This window comes from Macrobrachium rosenbergii, chromosome 55 (genome assembly GCF_040412425.1).
Source record: "Macrobrachium rosenbergii isolate ZJJX-2024 chromosome 55, ASM4041242v1, whole genome shotgun sequence".
Taxonomy (NCBI): domain Eukaryota; kingdom Metazoa; phylum Arthropoda; class Malacostraca; order Decapoda; family Palaemonidae; genus Macrobrachium; species Macrobrachium rosenbergii.
In genome coordinates, this window is record NC_089795.1 from 52,760,467 (window position 1) to 52,785,466 (window position 25,000).

The 25,000-nt window shown below is 34.9% G+C and overlaps 1 protein-coding gene across 1 annotated transcript in view; it reads right to left on the reverse strand.

Annotated features, from left to right (window-relative positions):
• Positions 1–6,166: 6,166 nt before the first annotated feature.
• Positions 6,167–25,000, reverse strand: part of LOC136835257 (prolyl 4-hydroxylase subunit alpha-2-like) — a 19,714-nt gene continuing 880 nt past the window's right edge. Inside the window, exons 2-13 of the mRNA XM_067098536.1 lie at positions 18,944–19,124; positions 17,918–18,086; positions 17,127–17,249; positions 14,986–15,147; positions 13,468–13,625; positions 12,908–13,033; positions 12,138–12,305; positions 11,705–11,869; positions 10,869–10,943; positions 10,170–10,220; positions 9,211–9,376; positions 6,167–7,794 (exon numbers count right to left, since the gene is read on the reverse strand). Of these exons, the coding sequence (XP_066954637.1) occupies positions 7,724–7,794; positions 9,211–9,376; positions 10,170–10,220; positions 10,869–10,943; positions 11,705–11,869; positions 12,138–12,305; positions 12,908–13,033; positions 13,468–13,625; positions 14,986–15,147; positions 17,127–17,172 (1,188 nt within the window). The 5' untranslated portion in view covers positions 17,173–17,249; positions 17,918–18,086; positions 18,944–19,124 and the 3' untranslated portion in view covers positions 6,167–7,723. The remainder of the gene's footprint in view (positions 7,795–9,210; positions 9,377–10,169; positions 10,221–10,868; positions 10,944–11,704; positions 11,870–12,137; positions 12,306–12,907; positions 13,034–13,467; positions 13,626–14,985; positions 15,148–17,126; positions 17,250–17,917; positions 18,087–18,943; positions 19,125–25,000) is intronic.

Consider the following 25,000-nt stretch of genomic DNA (forward strand, 5'->3'; position numbering starts at 1 on the left):
CACAGCGCTTACCAGAGATGGCTGATATCGTCTGAACGAGTTTGGGCTCGCTTTCAGACGCGCGCGCGCGCGTATTTGCGTGTGTGTGTGTGTGTGTGTGTATGTGTGTGTGTAAGGATGAGGGGAAAGTGCCAAATGATTATTTAAATAATCAAACATTTATACGCACAATCATACATACAAGCATACATACATACATTATATATATACATACATATACATATACACACATATATATATACATATATATATATATATATATATATATATATATATATATATATATATATATATATATATATACGTGTGTATGTGTGTATTTATAACCTAACTCTGATTTACTCCAAAATCCAGGAAATTATTTCCTTAACCATCAGGAATATTTCTACGACTTTTAGGCCAAGTCCGTTCACTGATTTCACGTAATCTTACCAGACAGACAGACAGACAGATAAAGACTAAAAAAAAAAACAGCCTCATTTCGGCGGAGGTGAAAAATGAAACCTGGAGTCTCAGGAGAGTAAATACAAGTTATTAATCAACGCAAGAGTGGCATGAATAACGCTGTATTTTGCATTCCGTAATTTGCCCAGAATGGGAAACCTTATTTATGACTTCATAATGCAAATTGCACCCGGTGCTAAATCAAGGCGCCATTAGGGCGTTACCATATATCATCTCTCCTCGCTGGTTTCTCCTGAAGGAGGACGTAGCCTGCAGAAACATTCCGTAATGTATTTTTCACCGAGCAGCCATATTCGAAAGAAACGTCTTAATTTTTTTTTTTTTGTGAGTAATGCTTCATTATCATGGCAGATCTTTTAAATGAACACCATATTCTTTGAAAAGTTGAATTTTAAGTCAATGGCTTCTGTAGGTTTGTTCCATATGAAGAGGGGTTGATCTGCATAATATACATAATATGTAATAATATTAATAATAATAATAATAATAATATTATTATTATTATTATTATTATTATTATTATTATTATTATTATTATTATTATTATTATTATTAAAAATACTCATAGTAGCATGAGTCTTAAAATGGAGAAGCAAATCCATAGTTATGTATGTGTATATATATTTAAAGATTGAAAAGGGGAACCGAACAAGTTCCCGAAAGCAATCTATATTGATTTATCTTTAAATATATGTACATATACATAACTGTGGATTTGCTTCCCCATCATCATTATTATTATTATTATTATTATTATTATTATTATTATTATTATTATTATTATTATTATTATTATTATTATTATTATTATTATTATTTAGGGAATAGAGCTTCTTTTAAAAATGTGGCGTTGAAGGTGATAGCTGCATCAGCGGCATTCAATTTGTATAGAGTTTTCTCTGTTTTCCTGATATTGATATCTTTTTTAGCTTTATGATAAATCTAAACTCAAGATCCCTGTGTCAAAGTAATTCGATGATGGCGTTCATTCAAAAGGAAAAATGAATGCGGAAACGCCTCACTATCTCATCTCTCAACGTGACTAAACCCATATTACAGAAACGTTCAAGTGCACAAAAGAGAATTCACGCTCTCATAAGTCATCTTTCAAGAGCACAAAAGGCTTCGCCTGAAGTTTTTAATTACAGTTTCGAGATGTAAAATGGAACCCCGAGGGTGTCCCACGCTACCATTACCTCCTGCTGATGGAGAGAACGAACTGGGAGAGAGAGAGAGAGAGAGAGCTCTGTAGGCCTTCTACCCATGATCACAAAATCCCCCCGCCGCCAAGATCACTATCTTTTACGGGGTTGAAGTCACCGTAATGTTTTAAGTAAGTGAGCACAGCGTGAGTGGAAGGCTAATTATCTCTGTTCATTCTTGTCTTAGGCTTACTCGGGAAAGATTCTTTAGGCTGGGCGACACATTCCTTTGCTGCCCAGTTGTCGATGTGGGCACTTTGGGGTATGTGAGTGCTGGATTCCCTTGCTTTTATAACGGGTTATTATTATTATTATTATTATTATTATTATTATTATTATTATTATTATTATTATTATTATTATTATTATTGTCAGAACTGCAACTAAATTTATTTTGTACATCTCTCTCTCTCTCTCTCTCTCTCTCTCTCTCTCAGTTCCTCGTTGGACTAGTCGGTAGAGTTCTCGGCTAGCATTCTTCTAGGCCCGAGTTCGAGTCTCCGGCCGTCCAGTGAAGAATTAGAGGAATTTATTTCTGGTGATAGAAATTCATTTCTCGGTATAATGTGGTTCGGATTCCACAGTAAGTTGTAGGTTCCGTTGTTAGGTAACCAGTTGGTTCTAGCCGCAAAAATAAGTCTAATCCTTCAAGATAGCACTAGGAGAGCTGTTAATCAGCTCAGTGGTCTGGTTAAACTAAGGTATACTTAACCTCTCTCTCTCTCTCTCTCTCTCTTCTCTCTCTCTCTCTCTCTCGTTTGCTCTTAACACTCCTTGACCACTACCTGACTCTCAAAAAAAAAAAAACAGGCTAATAATCAAAAGCCCACATACTTGATTACGTGAGTGATAAGTCATAGGAAGTTGATAACTCTCACACTTGGTCTATCATTTTCCAGACCTCCAAAATAGTCTCTTAAATATTATTGCCAATTAATCCAGTTACCTCTAACATGCTATTGTTCATAATAAGTATAAATGCGTTGTGACTGATCTTGGGTGGGGAGTTTGTCATGGGTCAAGGAAAGCCTTCATTTTCTTCTTCTTCGCCTTCTTCTTCTTCTTCTTCTTTTAACGTGCTTTTTCCCATTTTTTGTATGGGGTAAGCACGATGCCTTCTTTTGAAGGACTTTGATTATCGTCAGTTATATTACACCATCTTTATTTGAACAGCTAAATGGTCTTTATGATGGAGAACGGGAAGTATTGGGAACTTGACATACAAAACCTTACAGAGAGAGAGAGAGAGAGAGAGAGAGAGAGAGAGAGAGAGAGAGAGAGAGAGAGAGAGAGAGATGAAAATATACTCAGTGTTTGCAACTATAAAGTTCAATCCATTTAAACCATTAAAATCCTGGGAAAAATAAATAGCTGTGAAAAAATACATGATGGCTCTTACGCTTTTATATTTGACAACTAATGCTGGATTATTGCGATTGCATAAAAAATGAAAGGCTAAAGCAGTTGTTAGTTCGAAGTGACCTCGAAACAAATGCCTTGTTGAATACTTATCGTATATGAAGTATGTACTTTATATCTGTACAAACTAAAACTGAAGAGTCATTGTCACCTGCTTAATTACCCCAAGAAGTTTCTTTAATATATCAGTGACTCAAGAACTTAAAAAACTACAAAAGGTTTACGATTTTTTTCAAGCGCAAGAGTTCAGCTGGCACGTTTACCGAAGGTTCCCCAGTTAACTTGCTGAAATTGAAGAAAAACACCTTAATTACTTATTTATGCATTTAACTTACCTTGATTGATGTGAGTAATATTGTTTATTTTTAGGGGGAACAGAGGATAAAGAGAGCGTACGCTGGTCCTCGGCTTTGCGCATTGTACATATTTTACAATAAAACTCTTCTATTCCTCTTCTGGTACCAAGGTATCTTCTCTGTTTTTAATTAACATACCTCCTTCGTTACGGATGACATCACTGAGAGAGAGAAAGAGAGAGAGAGAGAGAGAGAGAGAGAGAGAGAGAGAGAGAGAGAGAGAGAGAGAGAGAAGATCATCAGGAAAAGGTTCCCAACGTCGGAGTGACCTTTTTTCAAAGGGAGGTCAACTTGCACCTGCCCGTTGTTTTTATGACACGTACGAAACCTGCTAAAAAGGAGATGCTCAGATGTAACAAGGGACCGGAATTGCCGTTTTCTTTGTGTGGGTCCTAAATGAGCAGTTGAGTTGGGTGAGATTCATCTTAAATGTAAGACGAGTGAGCGCACCTGCTGGAAATCGTTTTGAATTTTGTGCATTATGAAAATTTATTCTTTTCACCCCTTAGCATCTTTGAAAATGTTGTTGTTTTAGTTTAAGTTGGCCCTATGCCATCACAGGCTCATACTCTTGGGCAGCCTGTAATTCTTTAAAAACCTAAGCGGCAAGATTTACTTTTTCCTTTAACAAATCTATTTTTTAAGATATTTTTTATGGAAGTAGACGTGTGTGTATGTATATATGTGTGTATGTATGTACATTTATGCGTGTTGTATGCATGTATGTGTGTATGTATCCCAGAGTCATGAAAACATAACATCATACATAAAAACATTCACACTTATAACTAAATAACCAAAAACAGTTTTTCACTTATATCACAGGACCTTTGATCACTCTGTACGTCCTTAGTACCTTACATACAATGTCTCTATCGTTTCTGTCTTAAACTATTTCTCCAGTTCCGTATACACTGTATATCACAAAGCCCTTTTTTTCACTTTTAATATCAAAAGTCTCCAGTAAATGTTTCGTGATAAACATATATTGGCTCATCCGATTCATTGTCAAATCCACACTGCTCTTCACCTGTGAGTCCTTCTCCCATCTGTTTTACTTCCTCAGTCGAAATCGTATCAAACACCTTTATCACCTTTACCTTGGGAGGTAAGGTTTTGTTTAGCGAACTGACCTTACCACGAAATATCATATTTCCGTTGCCCCTTCATAATAAAGGGATTCGCTGCAAACTACTAGATCTTGTTTTCGTAATCTTCAAAGATCCTAGTTATCTGAGTGAATCGACACTATAGTATAAGACAAGTAAAAAATGAGCCGAAGTTTATTCGGCGCAATTGAGTTTTCTGTGCAGCCGCTACGGCGTATAATCAAGGCCACCGAAAATAGATCTATCTTTCGGTGGTTTCGGTATAATGCTGTATGAGCCGCAGTCCATGAAGCTTTAACCACGGCCTGGTGGCGGCCTATCCTATATCGTTGCCAGAAGCACGATTATGGTTGACTTTAACGTTAAATAAGATAAAAGCTACCGAGGCTATAGGGCTGCAATTTGGTATGCTTGATGATTGGAGGGTGGATGATCAACATACCAATTTGCAGCCCTCTAGCCTCAGTAGTTTTTAAGATCTGAGGACGAACAGAAAAAGTGCGGACAGGAAAAAGTCACGACAAAATAAAGTGAGGACGGACAGACTAAGCCAGCACAATAGTTTTCTTTTACAGAAAACTAAAAACAGAAATTAATAATATTGTCTTTTCTGGAATATCTAAAGCACAGAAAATAATCTCTTATTTATTAAGGAAATTTACATTCTACATATCAGCTATTATTTAAAAAGGTTACAAACATATCATCTTTCAAGTGACGTGGATATTGTCCTTTCAGAAAATAAAATAAAGGTAAAAGCTAAAAAACTGATAATTATGAATAATCATAAAAGTCTTCACATTATTTTTAGTGAATATTTTACTTTACTCAAATATTATAGTTATAAGTGGACACACAGATGTATTTTTAAAGTCATCAGGGTGTGTATAAAAGTAATCTAGGGAAAAATATACGGACTCATCATACCAAATACTAATGAAATAATCTAAGAAGCTGTTGGACTCTAAATTCGAAAAAAGATAATCATTTTCTTTCAGGCAGGAAGGTAATTATTTTCTTTAAATATCTGTTACATCTAGTATAAAAACGAGAAAGCCCAAGATAACATAATATATATATATATATATATATATATATATATATATATATATATATATATATATTGTGACGAAGTGTCCAGTGTCTGTTCTTCAAATCAAACCTGGTATCTAAGTGCTTGTCCCGGAGTCTAGTGCACCATTTATATATGGTGACCCCGGAGTGTCCAGTGTCTGTTCTTTAAATCAAACCTGGTATCTAAGTGCTTGGTATTTGATTACCAAACTTACCATTTATTCAACAATTATAGTTACCACACAACAGACAGACACCTGAACCCTCATCACACATACAAGACAACTGATTTCTCTAAAGGCAACAGTGATCCCTTATAAACTTATCAATCATGAAAGAAAGCAGATTAAGTTCGTTAAACAGGTGTGAGGTAAAATCTAAGGTGTCACCCATTAACATTATAAAAGTTCAAGTATTTCTATTTATTTCATTTCCTGGTTCGAGCTCACTTCAATTACTTGAAGGAAAACATCTCACTTACCACTCTATCTCTAATTCAAATCAAAATTACTGGTGGGTCAATGAATGAAACTCTGATATAATATTTTAAATACAAAAATTTATTTCTAAATTCAGAGATTATACATGACATTTAACAGTCCCAGGGAAATTATTATTACTTGAAAACAAAACACAATTGGATTACATCTGAATTAATCATCAGTCAAAATTAAATCAGAAATTAATTTATTAATTAATCAAAAAATTATCCAAGTAAAATTTAAATTGTTAAATAACAAAACTTGATTGAAAGGAAATATACTGTAAGTAAATTAATTCCCAAGTGTTAAACAAAATAAAGCAAATAAATCAATCATATAAAAATGTGGATATAAAAGACACAGAAAGATACTCTGCAAAAGATTAAATATCAAAAAATGTAAAGCAAAAATTAAGGCAATAGCAAACACATCACATATATGCATAAAAGAAAAATTCTTCAAAAGATAAAGCATAAAACATATAACACGAAAAAATATAAAAAAAAATGAAAAGGTATCTTTACATATAACCACTGCAGATATTACTTTTAGTGCACTAAAATCCAACAATTATATTACAATACCTTGGTACCAAATGCTTCGTGTCTTTAACCAGGCGCCGTTACACACACACTTAATAAAATACACTGTTCAGATAACTCAGACACATTTACTAAGGAATTAAACTGTTAAATGATATGAGTGACCATCGCCTATCAAAATATCAATTACATTAAAACGGGACATTCGTAATCCCGCGAGCGAGCGAGAGAGAGAGAGAGAGAGAGAGAGAGAGAGAGAGAGAGAGAGAGAGAGAGAGAGAGAGAGAGCGCATCTCCCTTCAGCAACGCTTTTTGGTCTCTGAATGAGGGCCCCTTGTAAGGGCACCTTAGACGTAGCAGGGAACAGCCTATGGGTGCACGGACAGGTCCGAGACGAGGTTTTTATTTTAAAAACTCTTTAAAATGATAATTAGAGACAAAGTGGAATTACAGTTAATAATAATACTTATTATTACATAGTTTCAGAACAAGAGAATCTCTAGTTATTATAATAAGAATGGAAAACATCGTTTCATAGAAATTCTCAATGACATTAGGCAACTTTCGTAATGGAATTTCCCACCCCACAGTGTTTTGACCAAGCATCCCATAACGTCTTGTACGCTAATGGAGTCATCCGAGAAGGTGATAGGAATGCATTACTCCAGCAAGTTTTGAACAATCAGCCTCTGTCCCTCATCTCTACACGCTTACCGCCCCTTCTCACAAACCACAAAGAGCGCAACAACTTTACCTCACACTAACTCTTTTACAGCATACGCGTATCTGAATACAAAATCATACAGCTATACAACAACTCACACATACACACGGGGACATTACTGCATTATGAAAACCACAGCATAAGAATATATATATATGTGTGTGTGTGTGTGCGTGCGTGTGTGTGTGTGTGTGTTTTCGTCTATAATGGCGTTTCGTGATCTATTTTGGCTACTGTAGGTCCGTAGGTTCGTCTGCATTTCTGAGACGCTGCAGTTGTCTATTCAACAGGGCCTCTGCCACCAAATGTCTGCTGCTCTTCAACATTTTGAATACTAAGTTAAATTTTCTTTACTCGAATGGATTGGTCGAGCACTGCCGGGTCAGGAAATTGTACTTGTCACTGAACCATTTCACAGCCACTGGAACAAAGAGACGGTGAAATTTCCTTAAGAATAATAATAAGATTCATTGTCAAATTTTTGTGTAAGTGAACATATGCCCTAAAGTAGGAAAGTAGTGTACTAAGAGAAAGCCAGCATTCGACTCTCCGACCAGCCAATGAAGAGTTAGAGGAATTTATTTCTGGTGATAGAAATTCATTTCTCGTCATAATGTGGTTCGGATTCCACAATAAGCTGTAGGTCCCGTTGCTAGGTAACCAGTTGGTTCTTAGCCACGTAAAATAAATCTAATCCTTCGGGCCAGCCCTAGGAGAGCTGTTAATCAGCTCAGTGGTCTGGTTAAACTAAGATATACTAAACTAAGAAAAAGAAAAAAAAATAGCAGTTATTTTACTGAATAACTATGTAAGGTTTTCTGTATGAATTAGAAATATTTACTCTAGTAGCGTTTCGGACAGTTACGAGTAGCAGATATTTTCCAAAACTGAACTAATTTCATTTTTCTAAGGTAACGACAAGGTAGCCAGTAGCAAATGCCAGTAAATAAAAGCTGTAATTGCTAACCACTCTCTCGTCAACGCATTGAAAAGATGCTCTTTTCATTATTTTTCATGTCACGGCTGTAGTATGGGTGTATATTAAATCGAATCTGTTGCTTCCCATTGCCCGCTGCATTACTTCTTGCACGACGGGGGGTGTATGTAAGTTTGCAATAATATCATTAAGAACCTTCTCGTCCGCCAAATTGGGAAGCCCATTATAACGGCTCGGAATTTCACCTTTCCTTAAGCAAGAAATGAACGTATGCTTCCATTTGTAGCCTTCCTCCAAGAGAATCCCTGGTTTCACTAACTATCATCTTTGACATAAGGTGGTCTTTGTGTCAATTTTCCCAGCGCCACTGCAGTGTTCTTCAGCACATCATGTTAGATGTGTTTTCCAAGAGTAACTTATAATAAGAAGGGTGACTCTGACATTCTTCAACTCTTACCAATAGTATATCGAACACGCAAGACTTTCGAAGCACTAATAACAACTAACAAGTAGAAAATGCGGCGAAGATTCCTCCGCGCAATCGAGTTCTCTGTACAATGTACAGTATAATGCTGTGTCAAACTATCAACTGCTAGTACGACCAGTAGCTCTTCAGTCGCTCCCGAGATGCGATAGAGTGAGCGTCAGTCGCAAGTCTCCGGAAAGCGCTGCCAGACGCACGAGCATGGTTAACTTTAACCTTAAATAAGATTAAAACTACTGATGCTAGAGGGTTGCAATTTGGTATGTTTGATGATTGGAGGGTGGATGATCAACGTACCAATTTGCAGTCCTCTATCCTAAGTAGGTTTTAAGATCTGAGAGCGGACGGACAGACAAATAGCCATCTCAATAGTTTTCTTTCACAGAAAACTAATAAACATCAAGATACTTCCTTACCCCATTTATTGCCAACGGTGAGTGGACAGCTGCCATGTATAGACCGGTTCTCGAAATCGCCATTCTTCTTGACGTTATGGAATAAAAGAGCACTGCCTTTTTTGGGGGTGACTACAACCCCACATTCAAGGAATACTGTACTGCCTCCTTCCAAGACATCATTCAGCTGTTGGTGAAATTGACATATTCCAAGATATAGTTAAATGTAGTTTTTCCCGACATTATTTAAAAGAAATAACATGTATAAATGCATCATTCAACTGATCATGTAAAGGACATACCTTAAGGTGTAGTCGAATTTATTTTTTCCAATATTCTTTTTTATGAAATACTATGAATGAATGCATCGTTCATTTGATTATGAAAATGACATATCTTAAGATGTAGTTAAATGTAGTTTTTTCCAGTATTCTTTTTATAAAATACTATGAATAAATATATCATCATTTAACTGACGATGAAGATTATATTTTTCCACATATTAAAGTTAACTTACAGTATTTCGTGTTTAGTTTTTCAAATAATATTTACAAAGTACTTTATATAAATGATAAATACTGTATATAGAAATGATAGAGAATATTTTATGTATAAATGATAATGAATATATATATATATACATATATATATATATATATATATATATATATATATATATATATATGTGTGTGTGTGTGTGTGTGTGTGTGTGTGCATATATACATATATATATAAAATATATATATATATATACATATTTATATATGTATATAATATATATATTTCATACACACATATATACATACATATATGTATGTATATATATATATATATATATATATATATATATATATATATAAATATGTATGAATATATATATATACATATATATATAAATGTAAAAGTATATTATATACTGTATATATAATTAATTAAGAATACTATATACAAATATATAGACGGGATGCTGCTGCACTTACGTAGAATATAACCGTGGCAAGGCGTTCTGGCCTTGGGTCAGTTATGTTCGTCTGCAAATAAAAAATCGTTGCAAAAATTAGGGTCAGATCAGTCACGGAGGGCGAGTTATGGAAGCTTGAATTTTAAAAAACGACATCTTCCAAGAATTTGTACATCAGTTCCTGTCTCAAGAAATCCATCCTTTCTCTTTTGTTTCCTGGTTAACATTTATCCTCATGAGCTTTCACTCTTGATCACGGTCCTTACTGACTCTCTCTTTCTGCAAATGCTATCTAACTGTCTCTTCAGTCTCTGCAGTTTCTCTCGTATGATGTTTTCGCAAAAGAAATGAACAATGTAGGCATTACTTAAGGTTCTTTGCAGCGTCCCTTCGTCCCGTAGCTGCAACTGCTTTCATTCCTTTTACTCTACCTCCGTTCATATTCCCTTTCTTCCATCTTGCTGTCCACACTCTCCTAACAGTTGAGTCATAGTGCACCTGTGAGGTTTTCCTCCTGTTACACCTTTCAAACCCTTTCACTGTCAATTTCCGTTTCAGCGCTGAATGGCCATAGTTGCCCCATTGCTTGGCATGTGTGCTTAAAATCTATAAATCAATCAATCAGTCAGTCAAAAGAAATGAAAAGCCATGAAAGTTACAAGACGATTTCTTACGAAAGAAGTACTTAGAGAATGAATGTTATTGTTGATCAGCTTACACTAGAATTGCCATTGTGAATGTAGTACGTGTCGGTATGGACACCAAAGTCACCACAAGCGCCGTAACTTCGAACCTAAAAAGATAAGATAAAAAGAGGTTGGGTCATTCTCATTGTAAGACTTGCTGAATAGAGTGTTTTACACGTAACTGAAAGTATGAAGGCATCTATACACTAACTTCCTTATCTGGCTCTCCTTGTTCGTTTGTGATAACTTACCAATTTTATGCCTGTGTGATCAGCACATAAATGAGAGATGCAAGCTCAAAGATGTAGATTCCTATGTCACTTTTATAATTCAGAAGTGTTTACCTTTGGAACTTTTAGTATCATTGCAGCCTAAAAAAAATAGAAACATTCCTATAGATAATGAGCTAACAGGGAAAGAAGTAGTTGTTTTCAGTTCAAAAGCTTTCCCAGTTCATCTGCAGTCCCTAACCAGTGCTTCATACGATTTGTCAAGGGCTGGTTTTCCACTGACTTGTTTTCAACCAGTTTGTGATGGATACGTAATAACTTGTCGACGTGTTTACGACATATTTTATTGTAGTGTGGACAACCCTTACTCTCACTATAAGCTATATTGCCAAGGTATAAAAATATTTCTATTAAAAAGTGATTGTCCCCTGATAATGCTAGCAATAAGTAAGCTGTTTTAACTGCTTAAAGAAATAAAGATAAATGAACCATTTTTTTACTCTCTGCATCCATTTGAATGGTGCTAGCAATAAATAGGGTGCTTCTAGAATAAAACCCTTTTAGATGACAATTATAGAAAGACATCTAAAATAAAGAGATCGTTTTTTTCCCGTGAGAAACATTTGCACCAATTCTACCTTCAGAGGTTCAGGGTCTATCTCGTCTGGGTTCCTGACTTTACTGTGCGATAATAGGCCCGAAAACATTTCTGCTCTCCTCTCGATGTCGTCGATCACAGAGTGAGTAACATTTTGCAGGGCGATGTGCTCTGTCCTCCTACTGTCCATCTCATCTCTTTTGAGCTGTAAAAAATAAACGCCAGAGAGATCATTAGTGAACACTTTTAATTATCTTGGACATCAATGTTAAGATAATCACGCAGACGTTTTAAGACTGGTACGTGTACTTTCTTTACTTCAAAATCACTGTTCTCTAATATTTCAGCTGCAGAACTGTTGGTCTTAACAGCGCTACGAATTGTAATCAAAATAATTAACAATGTCACCATTCACTGAATCCACTGATGATTACAGACAAATCTTGTACAATCACCACTCTAGGAAAACTTACACTACTCATTGCCAGCCATTTCAGAGTTTCTATTTCAGAATCGCTGATAACATCGTGGAACAAAAGCATTTCAGGGTCTGTTCTGAGGGTTTCTTGTTTCAGTGGCTGTAAAAGGAAGAAAGGGTTCCCCTTGGTAGCCAGATGGCACTGGAGTCCTTCTTCAGCTTTCTGTAGAATGTGACGCAGAAATAATAATCAAGCAAGGAAAAATTTTTGTTCATAGTTCGTCATTAATATGATTTTATTTAATAAGATAAAATAATAATTGCTGACTAAGGGTGCGTTAGTACTACAAGAAAGCATAAACACCATTCTGCAATTTTTCTCATAAAAATCACAAACAGGTTGAAAACAAGTCGAAGACTTGTTGTGCACTAGTTTGGACTCACCCTTAGACGATAGTTCCTTCAAAATAAAGACCTTAATTTTTCTCATCAAAGCCAATTCCAAGCCATGCACCGAGCATATTTCCTTAGATATACCTTTGTTAGTTTACAACAGTTTACAGTAAATTTTGAATTAACTTTGCTTCGAATTGCTGACCATCGATAGTTCGAAGTTCAGCTGAAGGAGCAGCTAATTTGTTTCACCATTTGTTCAATATTAAATGTCCATTTCATCAACAGATAATGATGACTAATTCGTGCATAGTATTTCTTTCTGCACCAAAGGATTCAAATGTTGTGGCATTGCATCATTGGCCAGTCTAGCATGTATGCATCTACAATCTAGCATTTTTCTTGGCATTCATTTCTGTACTAAGTACTTACCACGGGCATTTTTTCTCTAGATTTCATGCAGTACTGATGGAAATCGCTGGGTACAGGATTCTGATGAGGGTACTTGGACAACAGGTTTGGGAAATGGTTCTCGTCTTTTGTCCAGAATTTGTCGTGCTGGAAAGAGAAACGCGAGGATCTTATGATCTGTAGAAAAATTATCATTGCAAATATCTGTTATAATTCTAGTGGAAAATGCTCATTCATTGATGTATCTCTTTATTATTTACCAAAAGTAAAACCTTTATTTCTTTTTTATATTAGTTTATGTAGGTACTTGCCTTTTGAAATCAGTTTATAGAGGTACTTGCCTTTTGAAGTCAGTTTATAGAGGTGCTTGCCTTCTGAAATCAGTTTACAGGGGTACTTGCCTTTTGAAATCAGTTTATAGAGGTACTTGCCTTTTGAAATCATCTTACAGAGGTACTTACCTTTTGAAGTCAGTTTATAGAGGTGCTTGCCTTCCGAAATCAGTTTACAGAGGTACTTACCTTTTGAAGTCAGTTTATAGAGGTGCTTGCCTTCTGAAATCAGTTTACAGAGGTACTTGCCTTTTCTGCAATGTCACTTCTTTTTTTGTGGACGTAGGTCAGTATCTCAGTGTCGTTAAACGCTCTCAAGATTTCTTCAAACCACAGCAAGGTGTAGGATAGGATACCCTCTTCGTACACTTGATATGCTATCTGCAGACAGTCCCATGCCGATAGTTCTGCCAAAGATTATAAGGAATTTCAGTATATGAAGAGTAACTAACTTATTTATTATTATTTTTACTACCGTATTTCCATGGCAAAAGATGCATTTGGTAAGATAAAGAAATTAGTCACCAACTCAAAAATATCGATGAATCTTAGGAGGAGATTTGTGAAATGTTTTGTTTGGTCTGTATTGTTGTATGGCTGTGAAACTTGGACCTTGAGGAAGGCAGACGAGGGAGGGTTGCAGGCTGCAGAAATGTGGTTTTGGAGAAGGATGCTGAAAATATCATGGACAGAAAGGAAAACTAATGAGCAGGTATTAGAGAGAGTAGGCATTGAGAGAACTTTTGGCTTCAGTGAGAGGTAGACAAATGCGGTTTGTAGGTCACATAGTGAGAAGACAAGAACTAGAACATCTCTCTCACTGGTAAAATCAATGGAAGGAGGCCGAGAGAAGACCTAGACAAAAATATATGGATGGATTGGTGAGAATGACTGGAGGAAGAATGGCTGCAGCTCAGTTGCTGCAGAGAGCCGGAAATAGAGAGGAGTGGCGAGCCATGATTGCCGACGTCCTTGGGGATATGGCACATGGATGATGATGATGATTTCCTTCTCCATTCTAGTCATGTGTTGCGCTTGAAGTATTCGTGAAGATCACGGCTAATGTCAATAAAACGCGGGAAATTTTTAGGTAAATGCAACCATTAATATTTTACTTCTTTTTTCTTACTTTGACAGAGCGACTTAATGGTTACTTGACACAGCCCCAGTGAAATTTAGAAATTTAAAAAAAAAATTTATACAAATTTTATTATTTCACTTTAAAAGGGGGGAGGAATGTCTGTAGAAACCGAAGTTGGAATCCCTGAAGGGATTTATGAGCCAATTCCCTTTTATGGAAGTGAAGTGTTGGTGTTTAATGCGAATAAAGAAAAGGGTTAAAACCGTTTGTTGTAATTTTGGAGTAGGAAAAGCTGAAAGTGTGAGAAACCTAAGATAAGTAAAAGGAGTATTCTTCAGGCTAGGCTAGATGAAAAGATGTATAAAAAGTGTTTTAAGGTGGTTTGACCGTATGGACAGAATAGAAGAGAATTGGTTTGTGAAAATGGGTTATATATAGATATTTTGATGGGCGTGCAAGTCTATATATATACATATGTAAATTATATATATAATATAATATATATATATATATATATATATATATATATATATATATATATATATATATATATATATATATATATATATATATATATATATATATATATCAGATGCATACATCCATCAACAACGTCTAATGATGGATTATCATTGGTTGGTAAATAAACGCACGAGTAACAAAAACTCGAAGGACAGATAACTCACTAACTGAGGTGTGGAAATCGTGAATGATCCCTTTCCTCATGAGAGCAATCGGTATATTGTAAGCCATCTGCAGACTTGCCATACCCGACAAAATACCCTTCAGGTCGTTGGCATTTGGTAAACGTGTCGTCTTCTCCTTTTTCTTGACAGCTCGGGCGCCTTCTGCAGCGTTGATATCGAATAAGTAAAACGTCTTAAGGGGTTTGTTGAAGCTAAAACAAATGTTGAATCGTTAGGGGATAGGGTGGAGCCCTTGAGAAAGGCTGAGAACAGGGACAGGGTGCTTGAAAGGCAAATATAAGTAAGAGTGGAAGGGTTGATTAGAGAAACAGTCACTAGGACTTTTCTTCTTGTTTTCCTAGTATGGGCATTTCAGCATTTAAACCCTAAGAACTTATGTACAAGATCTTAAAGAGCATTCCCTATGGATTCTCAGAAACAAATACTTGTGCAGTTCAGATACTAAAACACAATCGCCCAGATCAAACCTACACCGTATCTGGGTGCTTTGGAATAATCGTGATTGAAAGTCCTGCCAAACAAATACAATTTGTAACTGTTGGACTGTGGAACAGTCTCCCTCAGGATGTCGTGCATTTGGAACTTCAAAGGTTCAAGCGAAGATGCAGTTAATAACTGCCCTAGTACAGTTCTCCTTGTATTTTGATAATTTACTTACTTTCCCATTTATTTGTTAATATGTTAATTTATTTTTTCTTATTTAATAAGCAATCTCTTCTTTCTTTCTGCATTTCCCTTTACGGTCTGTTACCTCTTTCTAACGAACACCGTATTCTTTGGTGTTTCAAGTTAGTGGCCCGTGTGGAATTGTTCAATATGAATAGGGTTCATCTTTTGAATAATAATAATAATAATAATAATAATAATAATAATAATAATAATAATAATAATAATAATAATTAAGGATATCAGCCACATTGGAAAGATGTGCATGTTGCTTACGGTTTTATTTTATTCACACCTTTTGTGTGTGTAAATTGGGTGGTGTGAAGGTAATAGATGGTCCCTGATGCTTTTCTTAGGTTTGATCATGATTATTGCTAATGTCAAGCTTGGTTATAAATATTTCACATATTAAGGTACATTTTCATGAAGAGGATAGACTATAGATGTTCGTGTTATTGCAATAGTAACAGCTTTTGCACGTAAAAATCTGAGTAATGTATGTATGTACCTATGTATGTATGTATTATACAACTAACATACACATGATTGCATTTTTTATAAAGTGCAAACAAAATAAAAAATCTTATTGCATTATCAGCTTTAAAAAATGAACAGAGTTGAACTTTCAGTCCCGGGGAACTAACGTAGAAGAGAGAAGCAAGAGTATACAAATGAACAATTTTTCGATCTCCCGTATCTACTTCATTATCTTATCACTAAGTAAAATGGGTCCCCAGTTTCGAGCCAGATTCGACTAGGTTGTTTTTATTTCACTTTAATTCTCGACTTATTCTACGACCCCGACTAATGAGGCTTCTTCTTTTCCTACCAGATACACAAACACTTCAGGATGTGAGTGTGACTCCAGAGAAGTCGCAACGAAATTGGTCCAGAATGAGTGCTGACATCTTCTGAATACGACTAATCTCTTGGGGCTGAAGAAAAGATTGCCTGTGTTCATCACCCTGTGACCAAAGCAGAGCAACGACCACAGGACGCGTGTTTGCTTTTAACTTAACTGCTAAAGAAGAAAACTAATTACCATTGTGAACCCAGTAAGTACTACAAGATTTTCATAAGATTGCGATCCTCAAATTAGAACTGAAATGGTAGGGTTTTTTTCAGTTCAGTGGATTTGCTTTATATTTACTGGTTGCTGTCTGCTTTGAAGTTCCGCTGCTGATCATAAATTATTCAGTCGCGGGAAAGGACAGGAATCTGACCTAAGAATTGGCCTAGAAAAGACTTGGATTTATATTCATGAGGAAACGGAAGAAAACATATTTTTCTTTTCCGTATGTACAATTCACCTGAGTATATACGTATGCATGTCTGCTTTCTACCTCTAATCTTAAACCCCCATTGCAGTAACACAAAGGTGCTAATATGGAAGCCCATGTAGAAGAGCATTATGGGTAACGGTGTGGTTATAAAAACAAATTTATAATACTAACCGAGCAGCGTACACAGTCCACAGGTTTTTAGGCAGTGGTTGGCCATGAAGACGTAATTTTTCTCGCAAGAATCTTGGAATTTCAAGAAACTGCAGATGTTAACTCTGTCTTCGCAACTGCCCTCTGATTGAGGAAAGAAAGACATGTTAACCAATTGCAAGCCTCTCTTACCTGGACAGTTTTGATGCATAAAAATTTATTGTTTCAAGAAACTTAATACTGTATATATATATTACAGGGGAATCCCTGAAATCCCTAGGGAATTTTTTAAATGAGCAACTCGCTTAGGAACATTTGATCCTGAAGGCGAAACAGCGATTCATTCTACACTGTTTCGCGTGTTTAGTACTAGCCCTTGGGTGGTTAACTGTATTTCACCCTGTTCAGTACTAACCCCTGGGGGATCGAATGTCCCTAAGTGCGTTTGAACCCCCGGGGGCTAGTACTAAGCTCGGCAAAACACATTTGGCCCCCCAGGGGATACCACTAAACATGGCGAAACAGTGTAGATGAATTACTATTTCGCCGTGTTTAGTACTAGCCCCTCGGGGATCAAATGTTCCTAAGCGAATTGTTCATTTCACAAATTTCCTAGGGACTTCGTGAAATCCCTGATTTCACATATTCCCTGTAATATAGACTTATATATATTACGCACTATATATTCATATATATACTGTATACACACACACACACACACACACACACACACACACATATATATATATATGAGATGATATATATATATATATATATATATATATATAATAGTCAAACTGGGTATATAATACCACATTTAAGGATGAATTGAAATGATCCATGTATAATTTGATAAATAAATGACCATCCTTTTAACTAGAGATATACATGGAAGTGTATGACCAGAAGTTACTTGTAGAACGAGGGACTGTTTCTCATGCTTCTAAGGTCAGTAACCAGCTAGTTGCAGCACAGCAACAGCTGGAAATATGTGTTTGTATATATATGTGTGTATGTATTATATATATATATATATATATATATATATATATATGGTATGCATATATACATATATACACTGTATTTATGATGAGGGAAGAGGCAATTCACAAAACAGGTGAAGCAAGGAGGCATAGTGTGTAAAAAATACGCAATATATTAGAGAGTAGTTTGAAATATCTGTTTTAACGGATTATGGAGCTAACTCTGTATAATGAACCGAAAGCTGAAATGTTATAATGCAGTTTGAGTGTAGAGGAAGCACTGTATGGAGAATGAGATTGTCCTGGTCACTTCGGCTAATACCAATGTAACATCCAAACCAATTTAAGATTGTTATGTTTGGCATTTACTGGTTATGTTTGGCATTACCATTATTATTTCATGTTTTACGTACATCCTCAAGGGGCTGGTATTAAACACGGCGGCCATTTTGCACGTAAACGTGCTTACGGCCTAAATGAATTACGGCCGAAACGACCCGAATGCGAATGAGAGTCCTAATGCTTCACTTGTCTAGCTATTTAGTCATAGAAAACGAAGCACAAAACAGTGGATCGACACAAAACATTCACCAAACGAACCCAAGAAAGTATCTTCTTAAATTATGAAGACATTTCAAATTGTTTTATATATATATATATATATATATATATATATATATATATATATATATATATATATATATATATATATATATTTATATATATATATATATATACATATATATTGCTCGCAATGAAAATATAATTAGGTTTTGGGTCTTATTAGGAACTACTGAAAAGTCAAGGATACCCAGTGTAGGAGCAGTCCGAGGAGTGAGTCCTACTGGCCCCTACCTTTTAACTTGTTCATCACGAGTTGGGATCAGTTTCAGCGCATTTCCAACAGTCTCGTCGAAGACAAATAAATTGTCCATCAGCACAGTTGATGTGTACATGTCCTGGCGATCTACGTTCGCTTCATAGTCAGTCGCTTGGATGAGAAAACATCTTGTGCAGAGCAGAACGATAAGAGAGCCTGGAGAAGACACTCGGATATAAAAAGGATGTAAAATCGGTTAGGAGGGATACGTTTGGTCATGTATGCATACACGTTTACTCAGTGCTTACGCACAAAGCCCTTAGGGACTACATTTTGTGGTTAAATTAGTTTAAAGTTAAAGTCCTCCTGGGCCTCTGTAGGCTCACAGTGCAGGCGCTGATCTCCTGTTTTCTAGACCGACAGCCGGTGGGAGAACAGTCCCCAATACCTATGAAACGTGGCCAGTGTGTCGCTAGGCCCACTGTTTAACTATATAGATATATACTGTATATATATATATATATATATATATATATATATATATATATATATATATATATATATATTCGTTAAAAGCGGTTGCTTTAGTGCCACCAGTAAGTTTTGAAGTAGGAATCTTCGTATCATTGGAGTTTTTTCCGATTCTCATGCATCAATCTTCGTGAAGAATATATATATATATATATATATATATATATATATATATATATATATATATATATATATATATATATATATACATATATGTATACAGTATATATATATGTATATATATATATATATATATTTATTTATATTTATATTGATATATATATAAATATATTATATATATACATTTATATTTTTGTCCCATACACCATAGCATCTTTTATGTTCACAAACATTAAGCTACAAAAGTTGTTTAAATATCAAAATAACTCGGTGTAACGTAATCTGGTGGGAATTTCTTAGTAATAAGCGATTTGTCACGAGAGCTTTATTTATAGCCTATTGGCTACCGCCACTGAAAAGCCGTCGATTCTCAACCATTCGGGGGTTCGAATCTCCCTGGTGACGAATCGCTAACCACTTTATAAATTCCCCTTTGGGTCGTGTTAATCTGAGGTTGAGTGAATTTGATATCAAACGACATATCTAACTTGATGTTTGTATGTATATATATATATATATATATATATATATATATATATATATATATATATATATATCGATATATATATATTTATATGTATATATACATATATTTATATATATTTGAATATCTATATATATATATATATATATATATATATATATATATATATATATATATATATATATATATATATATATATATATAAATGTGTGTGTTTTATATACTTACATAAATAAGAATATAGACATATATGAATTATATATATACATAAATACATACATACATACATAATACGATGCAAAAGATGGCTTTAACCTACATAATTGTATGCATGAGCCGAACTAGGCTTATAATTTGTCTTCGCACCATATCTTAGTCTATTCTCGCTGGATCCAATTATTATTATTATTATTATTATTATTATTATTATTATTAATCAGAATGTCAACCCTATTCATATAGAACAAGTCCACCACAGGAGCCACTGACTTGAAATTCAAGCTTCCAGTCAAGAGTAAGAGAAGGTAGAGGGAAATGCAGAAAGAAAAAAAATAAATTAGAAAATTAACAAATAAGTAGATAAAAATGTAAGTAATGTAATAAGATGTGTGAAGGTTCGAATCCTACCACAAAGGGAGACGTTCTGGGGTAGTCATGGATATTAGGAAAGAAGTGAGTATCACCATGGGTATAATGGTGTTCGACGTGCTGCTGATGATACGTCCGTGTATGTGTATACAGCAGCAGCAGCGTTATGGAGAGAGAGAGAGAGAGAGAGTAATTCGGAGCTGAACGCTTGAAAAATTCGAAGGAAATCGATGATAATTATCATTCATGACACCTGGTCTGAATCATTCGAAGGAAGTGCAGTTGTAAAATTCTAGCTCAGGTAACCATATGATCGGACATGGCATATGTATATATCTATCTATGTATATATATATATATATATATATATATATTATATTTGTATGTATATATATTATATATGTATATATATATGCTGTGTGTGTGTATATATATATATATATATATATATATATATATATATATATATATATATATATATAAACACATTGTGTGAGAAAGAGAGAGAGTACCTGGATCTGAAACGCCTGAAAACATGAAGGAAATTTATGCTAATTATCATTTATGGCACTCTGGTCTAATCATTCATATATATATATTATATATATATATATATATATATATATATATATATATATATATATATATATTTTATATATATATATATAAAAGTGAATGTTTGTATGTATGTATGTAACTTTGTGTGCTATGAAAATCCGAACCGCTTGACCCATCTAAACAAAATTTGGCACATGGCTATCATTTAACCCAACTTAGATAATCGGGTAGGTTTCAAACCCGTAATCCTCCCCTTTCCCCTTCCCCCATTCCTCTTCCCCCTTCCCTCTGTAACTTATGTGGTAAATAAACCTTTACAGGTTTATTCATACCTCATTTCATGTACTTCGAGACCATAGAAATATATTATTGAAAATATTGCTTCAGTCATTAAGCAGTAATACTCTGATAAAAGGGACAGACAATTGCAATATCTGGATAAAAGGACAGTCACCACAGTAATTCTGATAAAAGGGACAGTCATCACAGTAATAACTGTATAAAGGGACAGTCACCATAGTAATACCTGGATAAAAGGGCAGACAGAACAGTAGTACTTGGATAAGAAAAAAAAAAAAGGAACAGGTACCACAGTAATTTCTGGATAAAAGGGAGTCATCATAGTAATACCTGGATAAAAGGACAGACAGTACAGTAATACCTGGATAAAAGGTACAGTCACCACAGTAATGTCTGTCAGTTCACACACGTCTGCTCGAAGGGTGAATGTTCACATGAAAAAAATAGAACTGTCAGTCAGACAGTTAACACAAACCCCTCCCCCTTTTCCTTCTCCCTCTCCTACCCCTTCCACCTCCCCCTTCCCTCTTACCTCCTCCTCCCCCTCTCCTTTCCCTATTCCCTCCCCTTACGTGTAGGCTGTTATTCAGAGTTTTCACGGGCAGTGGCTTAAAATGCGTCCACTGTAGTCCTGAGTTCTTGTCTTCGCTGGTTCGAGCCTGTTTGAGACGACGAACTTTATCAACTAAAATTCCCTTCGGTAACATATATGAAAACATATTATTTCGGGAGGTAGAGCGAATTGGATATTAGCCGACGTTTAGTAGCCATTGATTGAATATGAATCACGGTGATGTGATAAAAAAGTCATAATATGGCTGCGTGCGACAAACATTACGTGGTTAGCATGGGGTGGATATAGTCTCCAAATACAAACACCTGAGTTCGACGCATCGTATATGGGAAGACGATATCCACTTATACCTCACTGGCTGGCGTGGGTTAAAAATGCGTCCACTGTAGTCCTGAGTTCTTGTCTTCGCTGGTTCGAGCCCACGAGACGACGAACTTATTATCAACTAAAAATTCCTTCGGTAACATATATATAAAACATATTATTTCCGAGGTAGAGCGAATTCATATTGAAGGACGTTTAGAAGCATTGATTGAATATTAATCACGGTGATGATAAAAAGTCATATATATGGTATATATATATATATATATATATATATATATATATATATATATATATATATATATAGAAATATATATATATATATATATATATATATATATATATATATATTATGTATGTATATATATATATATATATATATATATATATATATGTATATATATATATTATTCACACTACTAGGTGTCATAAAATGACAATTGCATAAATTTCATTTTTTCAAGTGTTCAGCCCTGAATGTTCAGCTCTCTCTCTCTCTCTCATTAATTTCTGACGAAGCATTTCCTGGTATGATTATAAAAAAGTGAAGTCGGCAAATTACTATTACAGTTCCTCTCGCATTGTTGATGTGTTCAGATTTCAGTTATTTTTTGTTTCATCTTTATATTTTCAAATATACGTTTGTATATGTTTACACCAGAGAGAGGTTCCCGAATTTTCATCCAAAGCCCATTTTCATGATCTAAAAGATCCGGAAAGTCACTTACATCGACTTTTTCCATAAAGGACGTTATCCGTAATTTAGCCTCCTTAGTGCATACCGGCATATGCTTTGCAACTTGCGTGGATCACATTTTTTTTTATTTTTTTACCAAAACCTTCCAAATACGTCTTCATTTCGTAGGCTAACCTGTCTTTTCTTAAAACGGCTATTTTAACACACTTTTATGCTGTGTACGATAATGTCTTACTTTTTTATGGTTTGGTTTGATCTGCGAGTTTCAACTGAAGATATTGACAGAGAGTCCAAGTAAATATATTCTCAGGCCTTTTGAATTGTCGTGAAGCTACAGTACTTCAAATGATCTCTTAAAAAATATCAGTTAAACGTCATAATATTAGGAATCATAGCCCACTTAAAATCCCATAGTAAATAAAATATTATTGTCAGAATATTTGCTTTCTAAAACTAACTAATAAATCTAGCTATGGCCTACATCTGAATCTTTCACCTCTTTAAGTTAATAAGTATGAGTTAAGCCTCATAATCAAATGATTATGAGGTTTGACTCATAATCATCAACAACAGAAGAGAATGGATCAGATATACTCGTACACCACAAATAGGTTCCTATAATCTATTCATTGCCTAGTTTTATAAAGCAAATATTGAAAAAATAATAATATTTCATTTACTACCGAGGTTCCTGATAGCCTAATCTCAAAATTTATTCTGAACATTAGAAATAATGTCAGAGAGTCCATTGTTTTGAAATCGTCAGCGCATGCTTTTGGCCTTGTAAACATTCACGGCTGAGAGGTTTGTGTGTTTGTGTGTTATTAGCCGTAATAATATACTTGATTTCTGAGAACAAAATTTCTGTGTTCAACAGTTTAAAAGTTTTAATTTAATGAGACATTTATTTTCATTTTGCTTAAATAAGACTCCTCGTCTAAATTACCAATATAAAAAAAATTAACGAAACGAAGTGGATATAACAGGAAGATACTGGAATCTAAATCGTTGGAAAGGACTTCGTGTAGTGAATTCAAGCGATCTGAACTGTTGCAGTAACAGAGAATGTAGTTAGTAATTTGCTGACGATGAAAAACACCCCGTATTGAAAGGTTTAAAAGTTTTTCATTTTTTTAGGATAGCTGGAACGAATGAAAAGATATGAGTCAAACAAAGCGTATTAAGGCCTAACCATCTGGAGACCTCATCGGTTGCCTAAACTTGCTCCAGGTCACTGGCCCCTTTGGTGGGCTTGTTCCATATGAATACAGTAGTGCTCATCTTCTGAATGATAAAAATAATAATATAAAAGGTAGAGTAAACCTCGCGTAACTCTACCGCATAAATCGTCCCTGTTTTGATTAACTGGCGTAATCCATTTTTTTCTCTTTACAAGTTTTTGAGTTTTCCAACCAAAGCGACTCAGTTTTTGGTACTCTGTAACATGTTATATCAAAACTTCAACTGTCTGTGTTGTCACATTTTCAAACCAAATGTCCCCAGAAGATGAGCTGATTAGAAGCTCCGAATAATATCAGAATCTCTAAAGACACTTTTCTCAGAATGGGGAAAAAAGGACTCACGCCAGTTCGTCAAACAAGGGACGAAATATCTTTTGCACAGAAATATGGGTTGATAGATCCAAACATTGTAATGCCTATAAGGAAATCCGGAAATTTAGGTTGTTTATCACACTGCCCACTACGGAAGAGGAATTTTTCATGAAAATCTGATGTGACGTCACCATCTCAGCGGAAAGTTTACCCAAGCGTAATCAAGAAATTAAAAAAAGGTCAGGGCGACATTACGATGTAATAGATGCGATGAATCTGACCATTAGACCTAACGTCATTTATTAATTTTCTGGTTTCAGTTAGAGATATATATAATCAGCAGTTAACGCAATGAAATCATTT